Raw genomic sequence first — 19,610 nt, 5'->3', positions numbered from 1 at the left:
AGAGTGCTGATGAATACTCAAGTAGTAAATAGAAATATCTTAGAAGTCATTCCTGACAGTAATAAAGGCAGCAATTTGATTTCATCTGTGGATAATAAACTGGCTTCACATTGCAGTAAAAGTGGTGCTTATGTTATATTAATATTTATTAGCACTTATTGATGTTAGAGTTTAGTTGATATCTTTTCTTCACATCACAGCCGTTTTATAAAGATTCAAGTTGAATTGCTACACAGTAAGCAATTAAAAGTGTTTGTCTATGTGAGTGAGAGAGGAAAAAAAATCTGTCTATGGAGATATTACTATATGAAGGACCAAATCCTCACTACTTAGAAGTGTATAGAGTTGTGCTCAAAGTAATATAGTGATGTGAGTTTATGTTAGCTGCCGACCTAGCTCCCTGAGTGCATACTTAAACGCATGAGCACTTTTCTGCTATTTATATCAGAGTTATTTGTATGGGCTTCCTGTTGTTTAATGATATATTTTTCTATCTGTTGCTTTAACTGCATGCAGTATCTCTTAAAGGTAAGGGATTATGTATTATATTCAGTGGCCTTTTTCATGTATGGTGTGTGAAGGATTTCTACTGTGCAGGATAATGTGAGTCAGAGAGCGATCTGATCCAAATTTGTGCATCTCTACATTTAGAGAATAACTGAATGGCAAGAGGGATATATTTCAGTTCCCATCAGTGACAAGGACAGAGTGTTGGCAGATGGCTGTTAACAGCTATGTCATGTGTTTTTGATCCTCACGTATGTGTGTATGTGTGGGAAAAGACTAGTTACTAACTTTCATTTATCATGGGTCTGCTTCTTCTTTGACTGCTTTTAAATCACTCTTGGGCTTGATCTTGCTTCAGTGCAGGTAATTCTTGTGCAGAAGGTACACTGTAGACTTGAGTCACCTTTTGGACCTGTGAGTAGAAAGGCTTGCACTGGACTTGGATTTTTATCATTATGAAAACTGAAACATAGGCCCTTTTAAAATAGGCCAGGTGCCAGGCAAGGTAAGAGAAACTGAAATTCTTTTTCTTAATCTTACAATCAGGCTTCCGTAGCAGATCTTCAGAGAAGAGATTCAAATTTTGTCCTTCAGTTGAGCATAACCCTGAGCTTAGCATGTATGCAGTTTACATCTCTTCAGTGGGATTAATCGTGTGCTTGTAACCGAGTTTGTATTTACCTGTTTTTCTATGCTAGGGTCTTAATCTTTTTGATTATTCTAATTCAGAGTACATTTTGAGGAAAATACTATCAATGATTAGTGAAAACAATTTTGTGGAGTTTCTTACGTGGGACTGATTATGCCTTAGTGTTAGATTATCGTTAAGCTTATGTTTAAACACTGTTGAAAAAGATGATCAATGTTGTTCAAAAAAAAAAGAGCACTTTTTTTTTTTTTTTCAAGAAAGAGGGGTAACGATCTCATCTTTTAGTATGTAGGTTGTCTGCCTGAAGTACATGGGACCAATCAAGTGTGTAAAGCTAAGCATTTGCTGTGTTAGTTTTGGTCCAGGGATCTTGTAGCACAGGTAAAAAGTCAGCCCTTTTTGCTCTTTGGCCAAATAACTGTCCTTGGAGTGAAAGCCCCACATCACTAGTGAAAGCAAGAACACATCCCCACTGCTTTTATACTAGACCATTTGTTAATGGAGACAATTGTTTTTGGTTTTGTTCTTTTTCTCCTCAGATTCCTGTTATAGACTTCTGTTTAGTGTGTTTCTCATGTTTGATTTTATTAAGACCCCAGTTCAGTGACTGTGTCATCAAATTTGCACATACAGTGATGGATTGTGATATTACAAACAATTTGATTGTTGCATCCCTCACTGATTCAAACAACGAGATTGGCTGTATTGGAGATAAGTTCCTTTTTACATACAAGATCACTGAGCTAGCAGTGATTGAATAGGTGATACTAGAAGATGTCTGACAGTTTCGATAAGATTTAAATATTTAAATTGTATTTCCTGTAGTTTGCTGAAGTGTTAATGATGATTTAAAAGGCTTAGCTACATGCTTACTGTCCTTAGATATGTAAAACAAAAATACAAGTTGGCCTTATTTAATGCAATACACATTTGTCTTTCAAGAATCAGTACATGAAGACATTCAGAGAGTTAGCCATTTTAGCACAATAGGAATGAGAATCTTATAGAAATTTGGCAGGGATACTGCAGGGTTTGATTTTAGAATACTGTATGTGGTAATTAATTAGCAGTTGCTCTAAAAAAAATCTCACCACCCTATTCTCTGATTTCACAATGCTTACATAAGAGTGAAACTTCACTATGTTCATTTTCCCTTCCTCTTGTCTTTTCGAAATATATTGCCATTTCAAAAGTTTGAATAATCTATGTTTTATTGACTTGTATTATTTGTTAGTGTTTCTTGTTATATGGAAAATGACACTGCATTTATTAGTATTGCTTTAAAGTAAAAGTCCGACCACACTAGTAAGCACAAGCAAATACAAGAACTTCAGGTTTCTGGTGTATCTGTGTTGTTAAGGTGGTCATTAAAGCCACGCTAAGTACTGTGATGGTTCAAAGTGTTTACCCTTTGTTTCCAAGGCTTGAGGAGCACAAGATCAAACTCTGGTTCCTTTGGCCAGGGCCCAAAAATTCTTTCTGAGTTTAAAAGTAATTACACAGAACCAGAATCATCCTATGCCTTGATTCACAGTCTTTTCTCATGAATTCCTTTAATAAATTTCAGTTCACAAGTCTTCTCAATAACTAGGTATGATTGAACAATTTCTGTGCACATTTTCAAATGTGTGAATTTGGAGCACCTCCACTGAAGTCAAGTACAGTGATACTAAATTACAGAATCATAGAATGGTTTAGGTTGGAAGGGACCTCTGGAGATCATCTAGTCCAACCCCCCTGCTCCAGCAGGGTCCTCTAGAGCATATTTCCCAGGATCACATCCAGACGGGTTTTGAATATCTCCAGGGAAGGAGACTCCACAACCTCTCTGGGCAACCTGTTCCAGTGCTCAGTCACCCTCATAGTCGAGAAGTTTTTTCTCAGGTTTAGATGGAACTTCCTGTGGTTCAGTTTCTGCCCGTTGCCTCTCGTCCTGTCACTGGGCACCACGGAGAAGAGACTGGCCCCATCCTCTCGACACCCCCCCTTCAGATACTTGTACACATTGATGAGATCGCCTCTCAGTCTTCTCCTCTCCAGCACAAACAGGCCCAGCTCTCACAGCCTTTCTTCATAGGAGAGATGCTCCAGTCCCCTCATCATCTTTGTAGTCCTCTGCTGGACTCTCCCCAGGGCTGAGGAGAGGGGGAGGATCACCTCCCTCCACCTGCTGGCAACACTCTTCCTAATGCAGCCCAGGATACCATTGGCCTGCGTGGCCACAAGGGCACATTGCCTAAATTCGTACTAGCGAAGCTGCTCACAGAGTTTCACTATTATCTAAAGGGTTACATCACTAGTATGTCTCTAACGTTTTCTGAATAACAGCAAAATAGGCTTAGTATGTCATTAATGACTATCATATTTTCTTTAAAAAGGAACTTTTCATTAAAAAAATACCTTTGTGGCCTGTTCTTCCTAATTTTCAAGATTTTAATTTACATTGGTAGGACACAGAGTGTACAGAACTTTCATGTCTGCAAGCAGAATGTAAGTGAAGACCTGAGCAGTATCCATTTATCAATATTTTACTTTTTGGGTCAATGGCATGATGTAAATAACCGTGCCAGAGTGAGAGCCAATCAATCTGAAAAATTAGAAGTTTCACGTAAAAATTTCTCCCTGACGATCCTTGTGGATTTAAGGTACCATTGTCCAGTTTAAAAAAAAAAAAATCTTTCCTTGTTTAGCTCTGGTCTCTGCAGTGATCTCTGTAAGGATCTACGCAGAGACTTTTACTGAACAGAGTGAGGGCTCGTAAAGATTCATGGTTCTGCCTTTATGAAGAGATTGTTATTATGTCTAATGTGAAAAATTTGTAAGCTGAAAACAGAACATGTTTTCTCCTTGTCTCTGTTATTGCTAGCAAAAGAGATTTAGGCTAACTCTATAAAAATACTTCAATGCTGAAGTGCACAAAACTGTCCTGAATTCAAACTTTAGATCCCCAAATATTTACTCAGCTGCTGTCAAGTCTGGATGCACCTGAAATCCGTAAGTGCCTACAGTTCTACTACTTATATTCCTTGCATGCTCAACGTCTGCTTCTGGGCATCGCAAGAACTGCTGTCATATTAGCTGAACAAGAAGGTGGCCAGACCGTTGCTTGGCATGGTGGATCTATCTTCTTCCAGACTGGGCTATAAAGACTACATTGTTTCTTTTCTCACTGACTAATTTAGCAGGAAAAACTGAGAGAGTCTTGTCCCAAGGTATGCTCTTCTAGTTAAATGGCTTACCAGAGAGGCCAGGCTGATGTAGGAACTGAAATCTTCCTTCTCTGGAGTAGATGATTTTATTCCTGAGAAGTCAGCTGAAAGGAAAGATGGAAAAGAAAAGGAAAGCACAGAAAAGAAAAGAAAAGAAAGGGAAGCATAGCTTGCTTTGGGTGTCTTTTGAGTGAGGGTGTTTGAATGCTTACATTCAGGAGAGGGATAAGGGATATGAATCCCAATGGGAGTGAAGCAGGTTTCTTCATGCAGGGCAGAGTACCAACACCTGGAGACAGTAACACAGAACAGTCCTATTGACGATCTACACAGCTTCCACCTCAGAGTGCTGGTTTGCGGATTTCTCCCCAAGGTGCCCAGCCATACTCTGCTTATCCTGCATAGGGAAGCCTCAGTTCCTAATCACCAACTGCAGTAAGACTCCAACAGTTGGACATTGTACAGTGCAATACCTCCATCCTTTTGTGGACTCAGTTCTAGATACTGAGTTTTTGAATGCCTTTAAAGTTATCTAGGACTAGCAGGACCAAACCTCCTAATTAGAACCCCCAAAAAGTCACATGAGCTAGGTAGTAGTAGGCCAGAGTTGTGCTTTGATTTTTTTTTTTTTTTTTCTGTTTTTCTTCTTATAATTTCTGCACTCCATAAACAGGTATCATTTCCAGGCTTTGAGGCAGAGGAGCCTTTGCTGATTTTAGTCTTCATAAGGCTGGATCCGCTGATGCTAATATTAATGCAGTGCCTTTGGAAGGAGAGGAAACTTTCTACTGTCTATAAGATTTCCTGGCTCTATCATTGTGGGGAAATATTGTCTCTAGTAGGTTCTAATTTCAGTATATTTACAACTCTGGAAAATATTATGTGTAATATAGTATTATATATTCTGAAGTGTGTGTGTGCATTCACATCCATATTGTGTGTGTGTGTATACATATATATATATATATAAATTTACCATATCTTGTTACTCTCTGTACAAAGCTACATAAAAGATCAGCTCTTTTGTTTGGATCATTCTTCGAAGAATCAACTAGATTTGTAAGTGAATTCTGGAGCATTTATCATCATCCAAAAACAACTCAGCTGCTTCTGTATTTTCAATATTTTATTTTAATTGGAAGTAGGCATGTAAATAACAATATCCACAATGATTTTGATGCAGCTTCAATCCCAGAATTATGGAATACCAAAGTTAAGAATTCAATAGTAATGGTAATTCAGCCATGCTGTACCAAAGCAGTATTTCCCACTGGGTTTTATTGATGGACAGGTGGCTCAATATTACTGGGTAGTCTACCTAAAAAGTAAATAAAGTAAGCTCATGGGATGTTCTGCACATTCAAATTAACACTATTTGGGAAAGTTATTGTTTCCTTTTTCTAGCTGTAATTATATTAACAGTGGAATTATTACATTGGTCACATTTATATGGAATTCAGGCAAAGTCTTCATGTTCCTTCCCTCAGATTTTATACGGAAGGTATAGTAATGACATACAGTTATTATGGCTGATTTGATCTAATAGCTTGCTGCCTCCAAAAAGGCTGCAACCGTCATTCCATTTTTCTCTTCCCTTTCTCTTACCCCCACCCCCAGTAAAGAGACATTGCTTTTTCACATGCCCTTATTCCATTTCTTGTTGGATGCCTTCCTAAGCTAATTCAAGCAGCAAAAAACTTTCTTTTTCCTGGTTAGTAAGCTGGATTAGCTCAGCACAGCATCTGACAAAAGGGACTGTATGGCAGTGAGTAATTAGATCGTCTCGAGCTGTCTCTCCCCTCATGTTTTCCAGTTCGTCAGTGTGAACGAAGAATGCATAATGAAAGCTCAGAGCAAGAAACTGCGAAAGCAGTTTCAAGCCCTGTGGGTGCTGAGATGAAATGATTTGGAGGGTACGATAATTTTCACTAGGTGGTAATAGCAGCAGGGACCTTTCTGAGAGATGCTGATTCCTAAATCACCAAGGAATGATGGTCATTTCCTCCATTATTCTTCCTTCCTTCTCCTCCTCTTCCTCTACCCCGATTCTCATGTCCTTCAATGGGGTAGGGCATGAGGACTTGAGCAGCTGCCCTGAAGTGCCTCTGTTGAGGATTCTTTTACTCATGCTCGAACCAGCTTTAGAGATAGGCTAGTGTCTGCTCTGTGTGGTATGCTGTACATGCATTTTTCCTTTACTCAGAAATATTTTTTGCAGCCTGTGAACAGAGAATAAGTCATTTGAAGCCATTAGTCTTTAAAAACAACAAGCCAGAACAGTTTAGTATTTAAACAGCAAATCTTTTAGGAATCAGCTGAGCAAGAGACTATAGGTGTGATCACAGCTGCTGAGTGTTGTTGCAACTCTTTTGTGCAGGAGGTGGAGACTTAATTAATTGAATTTGATATCTGAATAAAGTTTCAAATCACAAAACAGTTATGTTTATGCTAATGCAGTTCACATAACCAAACTTACTTTTTTTTTTTTTTTAAGAGTTAAAGGGTGATCTGTTGACTGACCAAAGATCTTGAATGTTTCCTTTGATAAAAATAACTGTGCCCTTTAAAAAAAAAAAGTATTAATAAATAATGTGATGGAACCTAAATTTAAGACTAGATATTTACCATAGCATCTGTCCCCTTGAATAAGTAACAGATGGGACTTCAAGGAAACTCATAAACTTTATTCAGAATGTTTTTCCTTTGTTAGAATACTTGTCCGCAATGTGTTCAAACTGAGTTTCTGGTTTTTTGAGTCATTCAGATGGGAATATATAAATAGCAAGAAGCAAAGATGGTGGTTTGAAAAGTTTTAAGAGCCATGGCAGAAGTGGAGATAAATTCTTTGCTTTATCTCTACATATACTGCTCTGATACTCTCATGAGCTTTGATATCGCTATCTGTTCCTTTACAGATGAGTGGTAGTGAAAGAAATTAGTATTACTGCATCATCAACATTTAAGAATTCAGTCATACTGTCATTTTCAAAGCTTAGGAATTTAAGGTGGTACCTTGCCTCCTGCTGCTGGTTCCTACCCTCTTACTGGACCTTGCTAACAGGCAGTGGGAGAAGTTGTAGTCTGCTTCAGTGCAGCAGCATCTGGCTTAGTTGGAGTCTTTGTTAATTGGCTGTAATGGCAATTGGTTGAAAGGGTAATCTTAATACTCAAATAAATGTTTGTTTCAAAAAATACTAATATATAAGAAAGAAAAAGGTAACAGGACTTGTTATGCCTCTGATTGAATGTCTACCTCACAGTAATAATAAACATGCATACAAGAGCATGATTAATGATTCTGTTTAGAGAGAAAGGAAGTGAAGGAAACAAGTCCTTACTTCTAAAAGCCGGAACAGAATTCTTTAAACTTCTGTGAAATACCAATTTAACTATTACTTACAAAATATATCTGAAGTGCAGTCTCTTTGCAATGCAACTTGAGCATGAAACTGAAATATGCCATTATTCCACTAAATTTTTAGAAATGCTATGTACAGTGATTTCATCGTACTTTGAAAATTAAGAATGATTTCCACCGATTTTGGAGCAATAAAGTTTAAAAGGAAAGAAAAGATATGTGTGTGTATATGTTTTGCAGGATCCTCAAAGTTATCTCCAAGTGCACGTTGTTTTTTACTGATGGAGTGTATAGAAAAATAATAGCATTCAGATGCTTATGGTAGCTAGAGAACAGTAACTATCTTGGATTATAGAGGTAAGGTGCAGCAAGTTTTAAGTCAAATGAACTTGGAGGTTGCATTTAGTGCTTGGCATTTATATAAAGCAAGCTCAAGGTTGAATGCAGCATTCAAGTTGTAAAATGGATGTAGAATGGGTAAAAAAAACCTGCAATTACTTCAGTGACGATCCATTCAGGTTAAGAATTTTCATCTTTGCTGTTGCCATAGCAATCTGTTCCCCTGTCACTACCACATTAAAAATCTATTCTGTAAAACTGTTGTTGCCAATATTGAACACATAACAGACAAAAACATTTTTTTAATAGCTTAGGTGTCTTATTTGCAACAAGAAGACGACCTAGATCTTAGAGAGATGCATATGTACTTTAAAAAAAAAAAAAAAGATTAGCAGTTCTATAATACGCTGTAGGAGCACAACATTTTTGCTGCAGTATTGCTGTCAGTATAAAATAGTTTGCAAATAGTGTAACAATGCAGTGTCAGTTGAGCTCAAATAATTGAACTGTTCTGCTAAGACATAACAAGTCCTTATGTTCCTGAGGTAAGTATTTATTTTGGTAACATGCTGCAGTGAAAGGCTTTGGAAACTATGTGGCTATTTCACCTTTTGCTACTCATTGAACCTGATTCTCTTCAGTGATTGACTTCAGTGGTTTTATCTATACTAGCGTAATTCTGGAATGGGAGGAGAGTTATGTCCCCTAAGAATTTTACCTATGAGATCTAATCCTAAGTTGTTCAAGTATCCAAACTCAACAGTGAGTTTGTCCAAATAATGAATAGCAGGAACAGGTCCTTAAGCTTTATTAATACATCTAAATGAGAGTGGAAAAGAATTTATAATTCAAGCATAGCAAGAGGCAGTCTGACAAATATATTTACCCAAACTGAATAAAATGTAAATATCTTTCAGTTAAGTGGAGATACTATTCTATTCATTCGAGGCTGAAATGCTGAAGTATACTAAACTCGCAAATGTGTATAAGTCACGGATTTAAAAACTCAGGTGTTGACTAAAAAAGTTATAAGGCAATAGACAGAAGGAAACTGAATGTGTGGCCTTTAGTCTGGTCATCAACACTGTAAACATGGTCTTTGTTTCTGCCTCAGCAGTCTCTTATCCTCTAACCATCTCCAGCCTTCACCCTTTGAATTCCCATTCTCTCTCTATACTGTACGTCCTCTTTTCACTTTTTCCATCTTCCCCTTGCTATTGTCCCTGCACTACTCTCACTCTCGGTTCTCCTTGAGAGAGCCTTGCTCTAGGGACTTTGTTGATTTAATGCAGGGGAAGCATAGGAGAAGAAAATACAGCAAATTGTTGCAGTGCTATTGGGTGTTAATAGAAGAACTCAGGGTGAGAGGTGATTTTTTTTTTTTTTTTAGCTGCACTTGGCAATGTCTCCTAGATTTTTCCCTTTCCTTTTGGTTATGCTGGAGGAACCGAGCTTTGTCTTTTAGTGCAACAGTGTCCTCCTATTTTGGGGCTTTGGGATTGGTTTTCTTTTTTTCTTTTTTTTTTTTTTAATCATCATATTCTTACTGCATAAACTCTGCCCACTTATAAGGATTCTGTCGTTTGCTTCCCCTCACCTGTTTGCAATTCAAACCGTGACCCTTCAGAGCACGCTGTCTGCCAACATTTCCCCACGAGCTGAGATTTGCAGGTCACCTGCTCGGTGGGCCTGCTGTGGTTCCTGTCCAAGAGCATCTGTGGCTTGCTCATGCAAAAAAGACTCCCCCAGCATGCCAGCTAGAGGTCTACTCTGCATAGGTCACTGAAGATAGGGGATTGGAGGTGGTTTGTATTGCAGCCATATGTGTTCATTAGCCATTAACTCCTACCAATGGGTGATGCAGCAGCTGCAGTTCCTGTTCCAGTTGAGGACTGGGTCTGATGCTTGCAGTAGAAGGTAGCTAAGGGTCACGAGCTCCCAGATGCTTGCTCGTAACAAGTGCTGCTTGATGTAAAGTTTAGTGAATTAGGCAGTGGAAAATATGCCTGATGAATTTGTTTATATTTGAAAATTTTTCTCAGTATGAAGATAGTAAATCTGGCTTAAATCCATAAAATCAAATCAAAAGAATTCTGAGGCAAACCAAAACTTGACTCTTAATTTTCCCCTATCGCTGCACATTTCAGTACTACTTCCACATTGTAGGTGATTCAGGGGGTCACTAGAAAAGCCCAAGAAGACTTAGAGAGAGGAGAGATTTGAAGTTATCTTTGACTTTTATGGACCTTTTTTATTAAAATGCTTAGAGCTGTAAATGTAGTAATAAGAAACTCATTTATCTTGACAAAAGTGCTGCCATAAACTATTCAGCACTCATAAAATAACCTTTTAAATTATTGTTTCTGCTGGTATCGATAAATTCATACAAAGTGCTTAAAGGTCAGGCATTGCCAGAAAAATGTCTTTTCAGCTTGTTAATTAAAGGTTTATAAGAACGTGCACCAGCTTGCTCTTTGGACAAATCAGGGAAAAAAGGAAGGAGGAAAAAAAAAAAAAGCCCCACATGAATGAAAAGCATAGCATGGAATTAGCGAGGGACAAGTGCTGGATCTACCAGGCTCACTATGGCAAGCCTGGACAATTTGTGAGTAGTTGGTACTATTGGTACTGTTAACATGAGGAAAAAAGGTTATTTCCCTTTTTAGAGGAGAGGGATCTTGGAGTCCATAGGCTTGAGCTGAGGACCTGACTAGGTCTGAATTATTAAGGTGAGTATGAGCAGTGTTTTTCATGGTATAATTTGAGCAGCTGGGAGTTTATCCAGTTCCAATCGCCTAGCCTCTAACATGAAATAAGGACATTTACTTTTTTGTTTGCCAAGCAGGTGGCTTTATCTCCTCTTTTATTTACCAGTTAAACTGGAGCAAAATAGTGTTCTGAAAAGCTGCAAATGTACCCAGCGCCAAATTGCCCAGCCATCAGTTCTAACTCCCACGACCTCGACCTCGGTCGTTCCAGAGACTATAACAGTGATTCCCAATTTTGTTTACTTTACCCACCTTGACCCATCATCATGGAGACATCACGGTCTGATAACTAAAATCTGACCTAAAAATTAGGCTACTCAGATTTGACTCTGCATCAGCAGATGAGATGAGGTTAATCAGTCATGTGGATGACACACTGGATAAAAGAAGTCTTCCTCATGTTTCCACCTGTGCAACAGTCTGGCTCTGACAACATTATTTTACCTCTGAACCTCAATTTTTTCCATCACTAAAATGGAGACAGTAATACTGACCTAGGTGAAGTACCCTGAGATAAAACATGGAATATGTTACAGGAAAGGCACAGAGTTTTCTGTCATTGAATCGTACTGATACAATAGCTTGGACTATTTATTGTCCGAGCTGAGAAAAATAATGAAACAATGTAAATAGTGAAAAATAAAATAGATTCTCAAATATTTTTTGTCTCAACCTATTAGAGTCCTGTTATTAATGTGAGCTTAATATTTTGGATTGTCCCTTGACCATATGATTTTTATCCTGACATTGTTTCCTCAAATATTAAATAACAGATCTTTACTATAAAAGATTTGTAAACAGTAGGCTGCATCTTTGTCACTGAAAATTTCATAACCTGAGAATGCCATAATTTGTTTTTGTTCTCTTGAGATAGCTGCAGTACTCCTACTTCAGGAAAATAAATCTCAAGAATTTTTTTGAGAGTGCAGGTGACAGAACTAATGATAGTTCATTTCTCTGATATCCTTAGACAATAGATTCTGGCTTTGTTTTCAAGTGAAGCTAAGAGAACGGTACGGTTTTATGGTGTTTCTTGTTTCTTCTTTCACTCGCATTCCTTTTGGCTCAATCGTTCTGTGTTTTTAAACATAATAGAGCTGGCACAGTAACGCATGCATAGGCTGAGATGATCTCCTTTCTCACAGGAGAGAAGCATTCTGTTTTAGACAGATTTATTTTTTGCTTGTGATAGATATTTGTAGTAGTACAAGGAAAAAGATTTATTACTTGGACACATGGAGTTTTGTGTATTCTACCCATTGATAACCTTATCTTATCTAACTTCTGAATAATTTGATTCTTACCTTTATAGTCAATTCCCAATCCATTCAAGGTCAGCACTTCTGATTTTAATATGTGGTATTCTGTTGGCCAGTCTGAAAATCCCTGCAAATCCAGTCATGTCTGTAGGGATATGACTGTCAGACTGTGTGTTTTCAAGGTCTGTGGTAGCATGTATAAAAAAGATGAGAGGTGCAGCCACACTTTAAGCACAACCTTCTGGAAGGAAGGACTTGTTTTAACTTGCCATAGAGGGAGCATCTGCACCCCAGAGAAGTTGCGGGGCCCCTGGAGAAAACTTGGGCGCATTACATTACAAACGAAATCTCATTCTATTTATAAAGAATGTGGGGATGGAGGGAAAATGTCGATCATATTGAGCACAAATTTTCAGCTTTTCTAGTGTGGGTTTGAAAATTCATTTTGGTGTTCACCTTAAAACCAAAATAACTGGACTGATATAATTTTACTTCATGCCAGTATAAAATGGGAAGCTGTGATGGGTTTAATGAGTCACAATAGTAGAAGATAGCAGCACAAGTTTTCCTTCTCTCCAGACCCTGCAGGAATTCATCATATCCTCCTTCCCAAAGTCTGAGACAGTGATGTGGTAGAGAAGCAAAGAAGTCATTCATTTGGATAGTTTATAGGATCATTCCCGATTCTTTTTATCCCATGTTTCACCCCTGGGGGGATAACTGCAGTGGAAACACTCTCTTCTCTTCCCCGTTCTGCTGCCAAGACTTTCACTTAGGCAGGAAGGTGTAACTTGCTTGTCCTTGCCTCAATGCTACTTTTGTTCTTCTGCTGCTCAAGATAGTATTTGAATGGAGTGTGTTTTCCATGGATAATCCAGGGTACTGATAATTCATGAGTATTCAGGAAAAATTATCTGCATGTTTATAACTGTACAAGTCTCCTATTTGGTTAACTCAGCCAACTCTTATGCACATTTTGATTTTTTCTGAATACATAGCATCACAAACCCAAACATCTCCAAGAGAAGTGGTAGAACTGAAAATATAAACTGTTTAGGACAAGATTATTGGAGATATTCTTCATAAAAATGCATAATATTCTTATCAAACACTCTAGTTAAAATGAAGTAGATTGTTTTACCACTCTGTTGTTGCAGTCTGAGAAGAACGTATCAACATGAACCTGAAACAATTTCTCCTTGTTTGAACTCTGATTACATTATATTTATTTTCCTCTTTATTTCATTTCCCAGTTGGGGTAGTAGTAACGTACTTTATCTTTACAGGCTGTGATCAGATATCTTTGTTTTGAGGGGAGATGGACGTAGAGAAATCCAATTGAACCTGTTTTTCTTTCCTTATTAGACATTTCTATCAACCTGATAAGTTTTGATGGCCAGAGACTAAGGGTCTCTTGCTGTTACAATGACAGTCATCCACTTGCTTATATTGCTATGTCTTCCCAGCAGCAATTAAGAAGGGTTAGATAAAAGTTACAAAACCTGTTTTAAGAGTACTGGCCAGTTAACCAAAATAGGAGTTCTATGTGGGAGGGTGCATGCATGAAAGAGAGCAAAGGGGAAAATTTAGGAATGTTCTTCAGATTTAGGACCCAATCTTACCTGTGTAAATTATCTGTCCCTTTTAGTGCAGAAAATAAGTACAAGTTATTTACAACATCTCCAATCTAGTACTATCAGAGTGTCTATGGATGACGCTTGTAAAAAGATGTGCCCTTCCGACCATCTACAATAGAACTCATTTGCATAGATATATAGTTATCTTTATCACTATAGATACATGAAAAGTGAGCAAAGGATTGGCACTATCTAGATATTTTTAGGGAGGAAAAAACTCATGCATACTTGATTCTGTATCACAGAACCATGTTTTGCTCACCACTCTCTTTGTATCCAACTTAATTGACAAGGCATAAAGATAATACTGGGTTAAAAGTATCACTTCACTATCCACAAAGTAAAATTTATGTAGTCTACAACACTGTATTTGCTTATAGAAGGAGCTAAGTCAGGTCTCTTAGATAAGATTCAAATAAAATTGTTACACAACTAAGAAGGGTGAGTAGAGAAAATAAACATGAATCATAGTAGTTGCTCTGTTGGACTGTATGGATGCCATCTTAGCTGAATGTTATGTTACGGTGTGCTATAGTAGATTGATAAGTAGCTTTCAGTTTTAATAATTCAGTATTTACTATTCACTAAGACACAGTGAACACTCCTTATGACCCTGGCTACCATGAAATGCATCATTTTACCAGAGCACGTTTTGAAGTTTTACATGTTATACCTTTCTTCAGATCTCTTCTGAAAACAAGCTAGTGCCTACACAGCTTTCAGCCATAGCAGCACACTTGTATTTTCCCTGTGTGCCAAAAAAACTCAATGATGAGAAATATCCTTTGCACTCAGACTCAAAAAATGCTCTGAGGAGACAATAGACTTTAATGGTGCTTTGAAGGGAAGGTTAATGAGAAGGAAGATTTCTTTCAAAATGGGAGAGAGAGAGCTTCAAATGGACTGAGGTATTATCCCCTTTTGTTATGAGTCAGGGGAAGAGGCAAACAAATAGCTGAAAGGGAATTGCTGGTTAGGGCAGAGGATGTCCGGGGAAGCTTTGCAAGCGTTTCAAACTGTGTTCAACTGTTTTCTTCCAACAGACTTTGGGAACTATCACTGCAGTGCCCATTAAAGTTCCTCAGGTCAGCTCCTTGCAGAGGTTGGCAGGACAAGGACCAGCAGTGCTACCTCAGGTACAAATACAATTTCAAAATTCGTTTTGTCATTTTATGTGTATTCTGCTCTGTTCCTGTCTGATGCCCAGGCCGGTGTAGTTCAGCACACTTATTTGGCTGAATAAAGCCTAAATTATTTGATGCTCTTTATTACCTGCAGTCCACCTTCAGTGAGAGTTGAACAGCAGAGTTATGAAAAATCTATGGAAAAAAAGAAAAATCCAGCACAATGAAAAGCCATAAGAAAATCCTGTGGGTTAGTTGCGATAGAAGAAAATGAAGGCTGAATATATGCTTTTTATAAGATGCATCACAAATCACTGTTGTGATTCTGCAGTTCTGTAATTAAAGAAGAGGTGCAAGTATCAGTCTTTGTGGTCAAGATTTAGACTTAAATGTTCTCTTACCAGCTTACTTGCTTTTTCCCCATCTATCCCAGTATAAAGTTTTGGGCCAACTGATTGAAGTAATCTGAAATGATGCCAGACTGATGCAAGATTGGCTGGGTAGGAGTGAAAGTGTGAGGAGATTTACACTCACAGATTTTCTTAAAACCTTTTTATTTTTTGAGCTTTTGGGGAGGTTGTTTTGGTTTTTTTCTGAACATCAGGCAAGGGTTTCCTACCAATATACTTTGTACCCCATTTCTATCCCTTTCCCAAAATTTTTGAATATCATTTTCAACACATTTTTTGTTGTGGGTTTTAGTATTCTATAGTTTTCTTTTCAGACTTAGACTCATGATTATCAAGTGTGAATGTATTTCTTCCTGTGTGACTGTTAGAAATCTTTCTTATATGTGAACGATTTTCTAGCATTAAAGTCAATATTGGCTTTTCCTATGTTTCCTTTAAATTTTTCCTAATATTTCTTTAGTGGCAGAATCTAGAAGCAGATATATGAGCTAAACCTGCCTGAAGAAAGGTATATTTCCAAGATAGAGTTCTTAAATTCTCTCTTTAAATTGTTCTTTTTGTTGAAAGTGAAGTTCTGAACATAGAAGAAGGTTACAGTTTTCTTATCAAGTTCAAGACTTTGCTTTTCAGTTGTTCTTATGGCATGTCACATTCATTTTTGCCATTCTGAGGTATCAAAGAGGAACAGATTGTTCCTGAAAACAGATGAGGTTCAAGAACAGCTGAAAGACCTGTAAGAGGGACTTTAATTGTTTCAGCAATGATGATGGCATTGCAAATGCTGCACTTAGAGAGGCATCAATGTTCTATACTTGAGTAGAAAAATTTTCATTCAGTGTTAGATTCAATTCTGAAGAATTGAAAGAAGTGGAAGATGCTGATTTCCTGAACTTTTTGAAAAGTACAGGTCCTTCTGTCTTTCTGTTTAGTTCATGGCAATGTTTTTATTTATATTCCATTTTGTTTCACGTGCTTCCTAGCAAAGCTTTCAATTTCAGGCCTCTTTGTGTAATGATATTTAATACTAATGAAATAACAACCCTTCCTCAGCAGTCCTGAGCTGTATTTCACTAAATTTTGTATTTCATATAGATAGCATGGGAAATAACCACATAGCAGACTGATTACTGTCAAAACTAAAAATGAAGTAGGTAGCTTTACGTAAGACCACATTATCAGAGCTACTGCTCGTCTTCTGAGTGTTTTTTGACTTCTCACAAGCCAGAAGCACCTCCTTCAGGAACTGTCTGCTCCATTTACAGACTGTGTCCCTCTCTCCAGTTCATCACAGTCTGCATGTTCCTCTTCCTCTCTACGTTTACAGTGACATTTAAAATTTCCATATTACAGAATCACAGAATCACAGAATGGTTAAGGCTGGAAGGGACCTCTGGAGATCATCTAGTCCAACCCCCCTGCTCCAGCACATTTCCTGCTAGAGCACATTTCCTAGGATCACATCCAGACGGGTTTTGAATATCTCCAGGGAAGGAGACTCCACAACCTCTCTCGGCAACCTGTTCCAGTGCTCAGTCACCCTCATAGTCGAGAAGTTTTTCCTCAGGTTTAGATGGAACTTCCTGTGGTTCAGTTTCTGCCCATTGCCTCTCGTCCTGTCACTGGGCACCACGGAGAAGAGACTGGCCCCATCCTCTCGACACCCTCCCTTCAGATACTTGTACACATTGATGAGATCGCCTCTCAGTCTTCTCCTCTCCAGGCTGAACAGGCCCAGCTCTCACAGCCTTTCTTCATAGGAGAGATGCTCCAGTCCCCTCATCATCTTGGTAGCCCTCCGCTGGACTCTCTCCAGGAGTGCCATGTCTCTCTTGTACTGGGGAGCCCAGAACTGGACACAGTACTCCAGGTGTGGCCTCTCCCCAGGGCTGAGGAGAGGGGGAGGATCACCTCCCTCGACCTGCTGGCAACACTCTGCCTAATGCAGCCCAGGATACCGTTGGCTTTCTTGGCCACAAGGGCTTATTGTTGGCTCATGCTTAACTTGTTGTCCACCAGGACCCCCAGGTCCTTCTCTACAGAGCTGCTTTCCAGCAGGTCAACCCCCAGCCTGTACTGGTGCATGGGATTATTCCTCCCCAGGTGCAGGACCTTGCACTTGCCTTTGCTGAACTTCATGAGGTTCCTCTCCGCCCAACTCTCCAGCCTGTCCAAGTCCCTCTGAACGGCAGCGCAGTCTTCTGGTGTGTTAGCCACTCCCCCCAGTTTAGTATCATCATCATATGGTTTCCTACTGGAGAAACCACTCCCCCCAACCCTCAAAATTCTCTTCTTGATGTTTTAAGAGAGATCAAATTTTCATTTACCGGTGGAAAATTTGGCTTCTAATTAAATAGTCAAATGCCTTCAAAATATATTTGATATGGCCATAACTCAGTCACGTAAAACTGACATTCCCCAGATATAGCTAGATGCCAAGGTGATCTGTGAGGTCAGTGTAATGCAGCTGCAATATCAAATCACTGAGAAAGCTCTTTGTAAGTGAGTGTATAGTTATCTCTGGCAAAGTTTGAGGATTGATAGGAATCTGTGGTCCAGGAAAATTGGAAACTTAAGATGGGAGTGTAAAAGTGTCAGGAGGCAGTACAAAGGTATTATGGGAAATAACACATCTTCTGCCTTTGCCTCATATGTCTGAAAAAATGCCAAATTCAAAGTGATTTTTTCACTCTATTTGGAAATTAAGAGAATTTTAATATCTTCCAGAAGGAGCTGGAAAACATGCAGGAGTGAGCCCTGTCATAGTCCGTGTCCTCTCAGCTGCTGTGCATCTGTCCTGGTTACAGAGGAGGCTGAGTACTAACCTCTTTTTTTCTCTCCTGGGTAACAGGCATGGCCTCCTGTACCTAGCTCTGAATAAGGTGGTACAATTCTGCTGTTCTAGGACTGACTTTCTAAGAGGCAGCTTTGCCACTGTCTCCCAAACGTATTAGCAAGCAGGGCCCAACTGAGTTTGGTCTGTGCTAAAATCTTTATTCTGGTTGCGTGTGTAGCAGCAAATTAAAAGGACAGCTATTTCAAAACAAGTCATTATTCATTACTCCCCTATCAAAAAGTACATAGCATATCATACAAAGGATTAAAGCTATACAAGGTCCATATTCATGCATGTTAGCTATAGCTGAACCTTGTTCTGCAAGCTACTGTACCTTCCCCTTATCTCCTTATCTGCTAAGTGAACCTTTGATAGAATAGAGCACTGATAGTAATGAAACCATAGCAGCAAAAGCTGCAGTAATGCCCACCAGCATGCCTGCCTGCTTACTCAAGCAGCTAGTTTTGGGTGAAATTTGTGCTAGTGCAGCAGCAGGTGCCCTGGTAGTCACCTATGATAACATAGTACTGAAGCCTCCTTAATCATATCTACACATGCTGCTGCCTGCTGCTTGTCTATAGGATAGATAAAGGCCTGGATGGATCTCTTCCTGGATCCCTGTTGTGTTAGGAGCCTGGTTGTCTCTGAGTCACCCTCTGGAAGTACCTTCTCTTTTAGCTAGAGAAGATTGCACTCCTGTTTCTGGTGCATGTAGATAGGTGGGATTGATCCAGGTCAACGTCTCTGCATTCTTGGCAGCACACTGATTGCTACCTGTTCTTTCTCCTTTTGGCCAGTCCCATGTCTATGGGATTTCAGCCTCCCCTTTAATTTCCAGTGTAGGCATGAGAAGAAGAAACCTTGCCAGGCTGATTGAAGAGGAGCAGGGAACTCCTGCATTTAAGGGTTCCTCATCACATCTGAAAGAGCTTTACTGTTTTCATGCTTTCACTTCTCCTCACCTGGACAGGCTTTTTTGATTTCTCTCTATGCAGCCAAGCAGGAAAATACCACACAAGTAAACTGAGGCACTTGCAATATTTATGTGAAATAATACATGCAGCTTTCTCATTTTCTACACTTGTACAGATACTTGTCGTTTGTTTTGTTCATCTGAAAGTGCTTATGATATAACCCCCTGGGAGCTCTTCCATATGGGGAATGAAGATTCAAAGTCTGCACGTTCACAAATGGCAGCAAAATTCCATCACTTAGCGCAGAACTGCTATTAAATGGAGAGCAAACAAACGTTAATTACAGGTTCATTGCACAATACAAACAATATTTCCTTAAGCATTCATTATCGCCAAAACAAGCCTTTTTGGCAGAACTTTTTAATTTTTTTATTTTTTCCAGAATACGAAGTTATTTCTGTTTTCATCTATTAAGTAAAAGTTCTGCTATGGGCTGTGATGTTTAGGATTTTAGTTCCAGGTAGTCGTCGTCTTCTCACTCTCCACTCTGAAAAATAAATCCTAGAGGTCCTTTATTCAAGTGCTTGCATGATACACACTTAC

General features: G+C 38.8%; 1 protein-coding gene across 7 annotated transcripts in view; it reads left to right on the top strand.

Moving 5' to 3' along the window:
• PHF21B (PHD finger protein 21B) overlaps positions 1 to 19,610 on the top strand; it is a 167,371-nt gene that overhangs the window by 106,404 nt on the left and 41,357 nt on the right. For all 7 annotated transcript variants that reach the window (XM_068951384.1, XM_068951434.1, XM_068951376.1 and 4 more), the window contains one exon: positions 14,770 to 14,862. In XM_068951384.1, coding sequence (XP_068807485.1) covers positions 14,770 to 14,862 — 93 coding nt within the window. The remainder of the gene's footprint in view (positions 1 to 14,769; positions 14,863 to 19,610) is intronic.

Source organism: Struthio camelus, chromosome 1 (assembly GCF_040807025.1).
Source record: "Struthio camelus isolate bStrCam1 chromosome 1, bStrCam1.hap1, whole genome shotgun sequence".
In the NCBI taxonomy this organism is placed as follows: domain Eukaryota; kingdom Metazoa; phylum Chordata; class Aves; order Struthioniformes; family Struthionidae; genus Struthio; species Struthio camelus.
Note: the sequence above shows the minus strand (reverse complement) of the source record. Positions and strands in the feature narration are given on the sequence as shown.